This window comes from Aulostomus chinensis, chromosome 6 (genome assembly GCF_037954235.1).
Source record: "Aulostomus chinensis isolate RoL2024-O1b breed Wild chromosome 6, RoL_Achi_v1.0, whole genome shotgun sequence".
Taxonomy (NCBI): Eukaryota; Metazoa; Chordata; class Actinopteri; order Syngnathiformes; family Aulostomidae; genus Aulostomus; species Aulostomus chinensis.
In genome coordinates, this window is record NC_141325.1 from 17528489 (window position 1) to 17540730 (window position 12242).

The 12242-nt window shown below is 39.4% G+C and overlaps 1 protein-coding gene across 2 annotated transcripts in view; it reads right to left on the bottom strand.

The window, feature by feature from the left end:
- The window catches only part of adamts3 (ADAM metallopeptidase with thrombospondin type 1 motif, 3), a 148423-nt gene that overhangs the window by 41228 nt on the left and 94953 nt on the right, over positions 1-12242 (bottom strand). For both annotated transcript variants that reach the window (XM_086206881.1, XM_086206880.1), the window contains exon 8: positions 4653-4758. In XM_086206881.1, the coding sequence (XP_086063007.1) occupies positions 4653-4758 (106 nt within the window). The remainder of the gene's footprint in view (positions 1-4652; positions 4759-12242) is intronic.

Genomic DNA, 12242 nt, shown 5'->3' on the forward strand with positions numbered 1-12242 from the left:
AGACATGATTTATAAAGATAACGGCTACTTCACGTTGTTTGGGAACATTTTACAGCTGGTGGCTCCTTCGGGTTTAAGCAATCAGTACCGTTTGTCTTCACTAATACCCCTTCACACTGGAACACACGTGTCAAAGCAGGTTTTTGTACCCGCCTTTGCTCTGCATTAGGGTGCATTCAAGCTTCCAGCAGATCTGAGCTCCCGCTGTGAGGGCTGCGTGCCTGTGTTTTTCTCTCTCATGCGTCATCGCGCTGACAACGTTATCATTACACGAAAAAGTGCACCGTGTCTCAAAATGCCAGTGATGTTCCCATAAATCATGTGTCCCTTACGGTTCCAGAAAGCTGCCACTGGATCTCCTCTTCACGGCGGATGGCAGGTAGCTGACCCTTTTAGACTGCCCAAACATCCGTGTTGACCCACGTTTTTGGTGCAGTGTGAAAGGGGCTTAGGGGGGTGTTAAAGTGCAGCAAAAATATCACACTGCTTGAATGCAAAACAGAAGCAGACTTTGGCATACAGGCCAATGTGTTCATCGTGTGCCACACATTCCTACGCTGAGTTGTTCTGAACGAGAGGTCATGCTTTGCAAACATGCAGAAGGAATCAATGAATTCTTGTGTCAGCGGATGAGGCATCAATACTGTATGTTCCAATGTTCCTCACACAAAGTACCATTGTGCTATTTTTAGATAAGCTGAAGTAGTTCTGCAGCTTCTGTGCCATCTTGTCAAGTTTCTGCTTCTCTCAACATGAGTTTTCTTGAAAAACAAATTTATGCAGGGAATACGAGAGGGCATCTGAATATAATTTGGATCATTTCCATGATTAAAAATGTATTTCAGTTTGATTAGAATGAAAAAAAAATATCAGTGTGCATCTATCTGTTATTGAGCGTGAGTATTAGATTCAGCTCATGATGTAAACTCAAGTTTGAAGCCTAATGCTTCATATGATGCAGATCCATTGCAAAACAAGTGATTTTTCTATCCATCATATTGATTAAAATATCACTTAGGTGACATCTACACGAATAAGATTTCATTTAAATCCAGGTTAAAACAAGGTCCATGTGTGCATGCATGTGTGTGTGTGGTGTGTGTGTGTATCTACTCCTTTACTTCCTCTGGGGATGGATAATGATCCTAATACAGCTCAATTATGTTGATGTATTTACACTTCAACCTCTGTTCCATTTTGTCATCGATCCATGCAAAGAAATCTCTAATCTCTCTTTCCCTGTAAAGAGTTTCTACTGCTGACCCCAGAATCGACACAATGCATCCATGCCCAGCGTACATGGGCAGTCATTAGATGTGAGTTTTTGGGTGTCCTGTATTTAAGAAAATGCAAGTTCATTCTGACATTGTGATGGTGTTCTTTACAACAGTCGACACAGCATAAAATCAACAATATGTAGGGGTTACAAATCTTATCAAATAAAACCCTGCAGAGACGTTTCAAAATGACATGAAATGAGATGAAATGACATGTAAGTTTTCTGTAATCTTTTATGAAATCTTGTAAGTCTTGAAGCTGGCCTGGTATAGCCGAAGCACAAAATATATGTATCTGTGTGTATGTATAGCTAGATAGATAGACAGACAGATATAGAAGATATCCATAGATAGATAGATAGATAGATATATTAATATATCCTACATCTGTTTAACTGCAGGCACCTGTTTTAGAGTTGAATATGACACACGGAAATGCACATGAATAAAAAATCCAAAATACAGAGGGCAGTTGTTATGTCTGGTGTCAGTTGCCCCAAACTTCATTCCTCTGTCAACTGTCCCATCAGTAAACTCAAGTCAATGCTAGCCTGTCAAAGTATCTTTCATAATCACTATTAAGAACTCCTATCAGCATTGCTATCATGAATTAGTGTAACTGACACAGCAGCAATTCACAACTATGAAATGGTAGCTGGATACCTTCTGGTAACATCTATGACGACTGCCAACTAATATTTCTAAATCTGGGTTGCATTGACTTCTTTTGATTAAACCTGACAAACTATTACTATGATAACTTGAATGACACTTAACATACAATTTATGTAAATAAACTGTAACATATGACCATATCAATAAGTGTAACTGACATGAAGGCCATCTGTTATTTTGTCAGTGATTAAATACGCAAAATTCTATTTGAGGCATTGTTACAGCAATTCAGACTGATTTATCTATTATCAGGCACCTTTGAAGGCCAATTTGCCTGAAAGAAAATCAACATAAAATATTTAGAATTAAAAAGTGCTGTTCCACCCCTTTGTAGGCCCACTTGAGCAATTTAGTTTAATTGATGCAACAAAATAATTCACAGCAATCACATCTGTAGCACTTCACTAATTATTTCTGCCTCCCTTCTGTGCCGCTTTTATCTCCTCTGTTTGCAAACTCAAGTATTTTTCATCTTTTTTTCTGCTTCAAAACTCAGCTGTCCAAGGATTTGAGAATCACCTTTTTTTTTTCCCTGATAGCTGTGTGTACGCATAAAAAGGCTAAAGATGAAACCTGATGTTCAGTTGGCCTCGGGTCGGCAGCAACCGTGGGGTTGGAAGAGTCGGTGTCTTTCTCTGGAAGATTTCAAAATGCCTGAACCTTGTTATCTCTTGACTCAAACAGCAGCTCATCCTGCTGAAAAAGTGTCTATCTTCTCTAAATGGCCATCCTGCCACCCTTTTCAAGTCACTCTTGGAAGTCAGTTTTAACAAGCTCAACAAGAGCACAAGAAAAGCTCACCCTGCAGACGGCAGGTCAGATCTATCAGGTCAATTCTTCCATTTTAATTCAAACCAGTTTCTGCTACATTCCTGAGTGATGTTGCTTTAAAGACGACTCTGATAATACCGGTGTTGACTGGATTAAGCAGGCAAGAGTCTCTCCAAAATGTCGTGATCTTTTAAATCCTGGGATATGCTGTTCTAACTTCATTTTATATCCAACTGGATAGATTTACGTCCAGACTGCAATAGATGCTGTTGACATTTGGCATATTACATTTCTTCTGTGTGTGGTTCTTAACACATTGAATTGTTTGCCTTCTGTTGCATATCCTTCCCACTAAGTTTGCTTAATAATTTGGTTTTAACCACTGGAATTTACACTTGAGAGCAGAATAAATAATGACCCAAAGTCTATTTTCTTTTTTTTTCGCTAAAAATGTGGTCAGTAACAGATTCCAGTGTAAACTGGTCACAGTCCTGAAGTGACCTTTATGCATAAAACAACAATGATGAAGATCTCACACGATGATGTACCGAGTCAGGTTTTGCCGTTTCTTTTATAAGCTGATGTGCAGGGGAAGTGAGCAAATTCATATTAAAATGAGGAGAAATGCCGGAGCCTTTGGGGCTCCTCTTTAGCTGGATCACCAGGGCGATCAAGCAACTCTCAATGCTGACAGCTGCCTTTGGTCACGCTTACGGCAGAATGGGTGAGGATCACAGGATCAATGGGACGCTATTGTTGTGTGTGATGAATGGTAAATCTTGTTCATGAGGTTGGACACACACATTGCAGTAACGGGGATTAACACACATATGGGAGGAAAGCAGTAGAGATCAAAAATCCACTGGAAGCAGATGGGAGTCAATAAAGCAGTCCCAGGCAGACTTCTAGTAGGTATAGATAACGATAGTATCACAGTCAGCTTCAGAGACGCTGTGATCCTCAAGATACTGCATGATAATCAATCTACCATAGATCATCTGTGTTGCTATAGATGATAGAAAAGAACAAGTAAATGTTCTCTGCCCCAGAATAAATCCACACTGCTGTGGATTACTTTTACATGAATTCTGTTTTATGTCATTCTTGTACCTGACACACATATACAGATATATTCTATTTATGTCAACTGCTCTTGAATATGAGTGTAACAGGATATTTTGGTACATATTTCCTCAATAGAAACATGGGGTCTTAGATCTCCAGTGGAAGTTTCCTTTGCCTCTAGATGGAAAGTTTCACGCTTTTGACTGATGTCAAAGTGCACAATGATGAAGTTCTGACTATATATGAAAACAAGCAGCATCAGATGAGGCCAGAGGTTTGTTATCAGAATATTCTGGGAGAAATACAAAACTTTTATCTAATTTACAGTCTACTGCAGAGGGCTTTGTACTTTTCCTTCGGCTTCCCTCTTTTGAGCCGCAAAAATTAAAACCTCTGAAAGACAAATACTCTATTAATTATCTTCTGTTGTATGAGTACTTACAATTTACACGCTAATTCACTAATTCCCTCTAAATTTGGATTTTCCCCCTTTCATTGTTGGTTGGTTCAAACCTGACTTGCATAATTTCATGATTAACTGTGTATCCGCGGGATTTAAAATTCACTGTGTAAATTTTGTACAATCTGTGTTTCAGAGAGAGAATGACTTAAGATTTAAGCAATATGACTTCAACTCAAGGGTGATGCTCAGTGTGTTTCATTATCAATTCAATAGAATGTTTAAGGCTGATCTGCTAAAAAAAAACAAAAAAACAAAAAACTCCCTTATGTTAGGAGAACAGAGTCATAACACCTCAAAAACGCCTCTGCTGCACGACAACACAGTGGAACCTTCAGAGGGGAAGATGTAGGAGCATCGCACACCAACACAAACAGAGAAGGAACTTAACAGGGGGAACCTACACATGTCCAGTCTCATGAGCCACAACAAAGGCAGAGGAGAAGCCATCTTCATGGTTGAGGGTGCAGCTCCTGACTGGGTGGCACATTCCAGTGACTGGAGCATAACCTGGACACCACAAGAAAGAAGGAAGGGTGTTAAAAGAGATTATGAATTTAAATGAATGTTATTTTCTCACTTAGGAAAGCAACTTTAACCAAATTTCCAAAACACCAGGTTCACAGGAACCTTGTATCTTTATCCATCCATTTTCTATACTACTTATTCATTAAGGGTCGCGGGTGGGGCAGGCTGGAGCGGGCTGGAGCCTATCCCATCTGACATTAGGGGAGAGACGGGGTTCACCCTGGACAGGTCACCAGTCCATCGCAGGGCCATCAGGAGCAATTAGGGGCTCGGTATCTTGCTCAAGAATACTTGGACATGGTCACCAGGGGAAGTGAGCATCGAACCAGCGACCCTTCGGTTGCTAAACCGACACTCTACATCGGAGCCATGCCACCCTATGCTTATCCATTTATCTATTATTTTGCAGGATGCTTGATTGCTACCTGATCACACTGACAGTGTTTATGAACACTGATCATTCATATACACTTGCTTTATGTAGGGCAGGAGCTTGTGTTTCAAGTTAGCTTTAAGTTCTCAATATTTCATAAAAACAAGAAAGACAAACATGGCAGTTGTATGCCACTACTAGGTGGAAGGAGTTCCTTCAAGGTGCATCCTGAGATTTTAAATACATGAGGTCACAGTGACATTGGCCTTTGACTGGGGATGGGGGTGGGGATCGCTAGGATTTCATTGATACCAGAACTGCTCACTGATACCAATACTTATGGATACTCCAAACCATGAAAAAATATATGAGAAGCAGCAAAATTATTTTGTTTTTGCCACAAACTGGGGAACTCCATGCCTTGTAATGGATTGATACATGGATTTCTGATGTGACACTGGCTATTCAAATTCCCTTTGACAAACTATTCATCGCAGATGGGTGAGGATTTCTGAATATTCATGAACATTACACGTCATACTGATAGCGGGAGGCACCATTTTCAAGAAGCTTATTGATGCTTCAATGCAGACCCAATCACATAGTGAAGCCATTTAACATCAGTCCTGAGATACTGCAATCAAGAGGGGACAGCGACCTTGACCTTTGACCACCAAAATCTTTTCAGATCATCCAAACATCCAACTGGATGTTTATGTGTATTTTGAGGAAATTCCCATGATGCCAACATGAACAGGGCAAGCGCTTTCAGATGAGCACAGAGGTTTAGAAACATACATTTTCTCTTACCTTAAACCTGTGGTTTGAGCTAAAATATGTAAATTTACGTTGGCTGTGAAACACCATAACCATGCACATAAATATCCATATAAAAAATGGACATATTTAAGAGCCATTACATTTTCCACTTATCAAAATAAAAAAAAACCCATTGTTTTTAAATATCTAAAATAGTTTTCCTTTAACCTCTGAGATCTCCTTCCCCGAGTATCCTGATATTGCTCCATTAACAGAGTATCATTTTCACTTTGACCAAGGCATTAAAAAAATGCGACTCAGGAATCTGAAAAGGAAAATTTCCTCCAGATACACTGTCCCTAGTTCCCTGGATATTCCACAGCCACTGTAAAAAGTGTTTCTTGGAAATACTTTCTACCGTAGGAATTAATCCCATGTAAACTGATGAGACTTGCGGTTCATCCAGCAGAAAAGGGACTTGTTTTTTCTTTCTTTCTTTTTTTTTTTTACAATGAATGAATCTTTTTCTCTTGGACAAATCTATTTTATTCTCAGGAATTTCATGGAAGTGGCAAAGGCTAATGTTTTCATTACCTTAGGCATGACACCAAGATTTCAATTTTGGATGTACCCACCAATAATGCTGGCTGGAGCTTTTAATTATAGAAGTTAATACAGTTTTCCTTCCTTTGATGGTTTCCAGCTGATAGTCAGTCAGTAAGGAAGAATGTAAGGTGACAAACACGTCTGAATGGTTATGGAACTTTTAAATGTTTTTTTTTTCCCAAAAAATATTTCCAATTCTTCATCATTTACCTGCAACAGTTTGTATTTATTACACACTCTATATCTATCTATTATATATATATATATATATATATATATATATATATATATATATATATATATATATTTTTTTTTTTTTTTTTTTTTTTTTAATTGTGTGGACCAACACATTCAATCATTTAGAAGACTTACATTATTTTTAAGGAAATACTGTCTCCTGGATGAACAAGAGACAGGGAGTACATAACTTCCATAACTGTGTCTCAAAAAAACTCAAAGAGTCTAACATTTCCAAAACCTTTCAGCTGATAAAGAAAGCTGTGAACACAATACAGAGGCAGTTGAGGATTCAGGCAACACTCTTCTAAAGTATTTATAAGCTGTGTCACATCATAACAATGAATTCATTTATGTGTAGCCACAATAACCATGTTTATGTTTAAATGTCAAGAGAATTTAAGCAATTTTCCAAAGACGAAAAGGAAATTGCAGCTTTTTCTCCAGAGGGAATAAACCAGGTTATGCCATGCATGTTTCCATCAAAGGATTACAGTATAGCCAGACGGCACAGAAACAAGAGGTGGCAAAACTGGAAACACTACAGGTCAACTCACTTCATTGGTCCATCTACTAGTGAAAAATGGAGAGAGGGATGTTGAGGAGCTACCTTCGGTCGTACTAGTTGTTTGTTCTCAAGTACCAGCCAGTGGTAATTTCTATGTGACCCACAGGACACAGCATACCCACTAAAAAAGCTCCATGATTTCAGTACACCCACTTAAAACTGTGCAAGAATACATACAGTAGCAGCAACATGGTTGTCACCCACAGCCCCTACTGTGAATACCTCCCATAAGAAACTTTGGTTTACTTTATAAAAATACATAATGTACATTTAAAATGACCTCCATTGTGTGTACATGCGCAGTACAGTGGTATAGTACCGTACAGTATATTTATAGTATGTGCAGTAGCTGGTTATGGTGAAGGTGGTGGTTTTGGAGTTTTCAGGTGTTACTATGGTGCTTGTATATGCATTTACTGTAGGTATGGGGTAGCACGAATCGTCACATTATACCCACCGCTGCATACGATACTACACCTCGGGTACCGGCTAGAACAGGACATGTTGCATGCTGTCCGGAGATGAAGGTTAACTTTGGGAATATCTGCACATATACAACAATGGAGGGAATAGCAGGTCAGTCACTTCAGTGAAATATTTCTTAATTAGACTCTAATCGGAAAAGGGGGTGTCCATCTCCTGTTCGCTCAAATGAGCATAACTTTTTCTCTTAAATTTCACTCTCTGGTTACAGTCACAGTCAGGGTTTTTGTCTAATTATGTGTTATTCTGTCTGAGCATGTACTGTCTATGTTTGTGTTAAGACCATCTGATTGATTATGGATGATGAGCTCTGCTACACAACAGGAAACTGATGACACAAACGGGGCAGGAGGGAGACAGCATGAAAGGAAGTATAATGTTTGGTCTGCATCATGATTAATAATAATGATTACAGCTCATATTTTTGCTTTTCATCTATTTCCTATAATGATTCATCATATTTACATGCAGTTGCATTAGTTTCTAGAGACACTGTAGGCATTAGTAATTGACAGTATAGCGGCTACAAATGGCGCCACTGCTAAAATGCGTGTTTCCTAATTTGGTTTTCACTCTCCTGCATTTGGATCCCTTTGGCTGATGATCAGTCATGCCTTTTTTAATCATTAATTAATCTTTTTCCTGTAATTTGTCACACGTCTCCCTGGAATATCATGTTCAGTGCTGACACTGCTTTTCACGAAATGGGTAAAAGACACCTCACTGAAACTCCACTTTCTGTCTTTGAAAGGTTACAATGGGTAGGAACTCGATCTGAAAGGTGAAAAAAAAGCCATTATCACCAGAACAGAGTTTGGAAAATGTGTTGTGAATGAAAGGTGTCTGTTTTGAACTGTGATGTATCTAGCTACCTTTGATTCACAGAGAACATCTCTCCTGGGAAGCTGCTATCCTGGAAACCAGACTCATTTGCTAGCTTGCAGATGGGTGGATGGGATGTATTTTATCTTATGAAATGTCTGTTGTTTTGGGGGGATAGATCCTACGATACAACAGCACAGGAAGAAATGCTATATTTCTATAATGAGTGAGAGAATGAGAGGTTACAAGCATGTGGGTTGAGCTTGTCACAGCTAACTGGCTCATGTTCAGCTTCACTGGTGCATGGAGAGTGTCCTCGTATCATGTGGACAACTTTTTTATGAACGGGTCATCTTTCAGTGATTGCATGAGACAGTGGAGCAATGAAGGGCTGAGAGAATTCTGCCCTTATAAAAAACAACAAGAACAGCACACTTAATACATATCGTATGACGTAGACTGTCACAAATACGACACGTTTTAAAAGATTCATCTTAACGTGCCAACAAGTGCACGAATCAGAAAAGGTTCAATAACATTGAGAAATGATTTCAATATGCAATGTGTGTAAAGGTAATAAATACACTAAGTTTGAGCTCTACCAGTCAATACAGTTCTGCATGAATCCCATAAACTCTTACATGTAATCCCCTAGGGTTCACATTTCCACACACTCCTATCCCCTTCCCATGGGTTTGACAAGGGTATTTAAGGGTTTCACATTTAATCATATTAGAAATACAAGCAAATTCTCAATGAACTCAGACAACAGAAAATTTCAATGTAAGAGTGTCCTGTCCCATCACATTAGGATTTAATGAAATTTGCTCCTTACCTGAAGAAATGAGTCATCCTTGCCACCACAGCTGTAATAATGGTTAGCCAAATCAGCACTCAAGCTCTCTTTAGTGCTGTATATTAATACAGTCAAAGTCAGAGATGTACTTGATCTCATTTGCATCTCTCCGTTTCTGTCATCAGACAACATTAGTGGAATGCTGAGGCTGCATTCCCTCTGAAGCTGCACTTCCGCAGGGAAATAAGTGTCCAAAAACATGTAGCACAACACAGAGGCTTACTGGCGTCTGGCTAACAGAATAGCTCTGCGCTTATCAACATCTAACAATGCCTCAAGGGAGGACTGCAGAGAAGTGATTGTAAGATATTTTTTTCCAGGCAGCACTGAAATAATTCAGCCTTTGACTCGTGGAATAATAAAGCCAATCATATCCTACAGTGTCCTTGATGGCCTCAAAGGAAACTGAAGCTACCCAGAGCAGTAAATGTCATGTTTGATTGATTTTCAAGACAGCAACTATTGGTTTGTTTCTTCCTTAAGATCTTATCATCACTGGAAAAAAAAAAAAACAGTAGCTAGAATATACATCATTAAATCTTTGTGTTCATGTTTAAGTCTGGAAAACATAGACAGGAAGCATGCAATAAATACAATTCATTTTCTCCTAACCTTTGGGAAATTACGACTGTCATTTGAGGATGAAAAATGGAATTATTTGTCAGCTCCCCCGTGTCTTACACTATAAAAACTAAAAAAACAGCGTTTAACGGCAGCGCCTCAGACTACCTATCCTACACTCCTGCTCAATTGACCCAACTAACTTCACATTAGCTCCAAATTTGAGGCAAGGAACAAGATGATAACTTAAATATTAAAACTTGGTTGTTATCTAACACAGTAGCACATAAAGAGTTATGTAGTTTTATTTCACCAGGAGAAAAATTATGCCTCCTTCATACTGCTGGTAAGTCAAATTATTTCTCAATTCAGATTTGCATCCAATTAGATCTTTTTTTTGTCCACAATTATTTTCCTGTGATAAAATCAGAATTATCCTGACCAGACTGAGACTTACAGTATCAGTTGAAATATGATTCCAATCAGATTTCAGACCACCTCTAAATGTGGCTGATTAGTTAAAACCAGATTTAGCCAGACCTGATTTGGGCTGGAAGTCTGGTCAAGACCTTAGGGCCTTTTCCCACCTGGAAACCAGCACAAAGGTCCAAAAAAGGTCACATGCTTGTTAGACTGTATACAATTGAACCAATTAGTTTGGATTTCATTTCACAGGAATGCACCAAAGAACTTCAGTCAACATTCTTACAACATCATTTATGTGGGCTGCGTCTCCTGATAGCTGGCATAGTTTGTTGATGGACGTGCATCTAATGGCAGCGCATTGTCAGCTTGGTTGCCACTTTAATATTATTATGATTATTATTATTAGTCGTATTAGAAGTAGTAGTTGTAGTAGTGGCAGTAGTAGTAGTATTACTGGTATGCCACACACCTGAATGAATTATTTTCTCAACCCTCGTCCACATCCATCCATCCAGACCTGCATGGACACTTCACTCTACTGACTTTTGAATTACAAAGTGCATCAGCCAAAGAAGCGCAGCATTCCCAAAGCAACTATTAAAATGAAATCCAACCCGTAGCATATCTCACTACCAGTTCATTGTGTGTTGGTTGTGAAGAAAATAGCATCTATCCATCCTCTGTGTAGTCCCTCTGGTTCTCTATCGGACTGATCAAGGGTAAATTCACGCGACAGGTTTCTGGTTACAACTACACTTTGGTGCACTTTGCAGCTAAGAATGAAATGAAAATTGAACATCTGTTGTCTATGTTGGTAATCACAGTAAAAGTGGGAAAAAAAAACATGAGGTTCGCATGTCTTAACGTGGGAGATGTAAACACACACCCAACATGAAGCTCTCAGTGAACCACAGATATCTGCTGCTCAGCTCTGCTGTTCTTAATCTCGCAAACAATGTATGCTAATGTCTTCTTTTTTTAATTTCACTATTCACAACCCATCCATCCATCCAATCAATGTCTTCCGCTTGTTCCTGATAAGGGTCGCAGGGGGGCTGGAGCCTATCCCCACAGCTATGGGCGAGAGGCAGGGTTCACCCTGGACAGGTCACCAGTCCATCTCAGGGCCAACACATAGAGACAGACAACCATTCACACTCACAGTCACACCTACAGTCAATTTAGAGTATCAATCAGCCTCGTCCCCTCTTGATGTCTTTGGACGGTGGGAAGAAGCCATGGTACCTGGAGAGAACCCACACAGGAACAGGGAGAACATGAACACAGAAAGATTCTGTGCCCGAGCCGGGACTCAAACCCGAAACCTTCTTGCTGTGAGGTGACAGTGCTAACCACTGCACCACCGTGCCACCTATTCACAACCCATCCACCATTTTCATTTCTGCGACCTGATCCACCTGATCAGGTTATAACTACCAGCTGCACACCACTACATCCAATAAGACTTCCTGTGAATTGCCCATAAATCCAAATATAAAGAAGCTGCTTCAACACAAAAATAGAACAAAACAATGGTTTAGTTTGATCTGGACCAAGACCACCTCTTTTGGCTGGACCAAATCTCAGCTGTTTAGTCCAGACAGGGGTTCATTGAGGTTTATCCTTGTGACTTTGTTTCCTCAAAAACCCTAAGTCCCAACCAAAAGGTGTAGGGGAGAAAACTCAGACCTCAGAGACCTATAATATATGCTACTCAATTTTATACTACGAGCAATGACGTGGAATAACATGGAAATTAAATACCTTTAACCTGA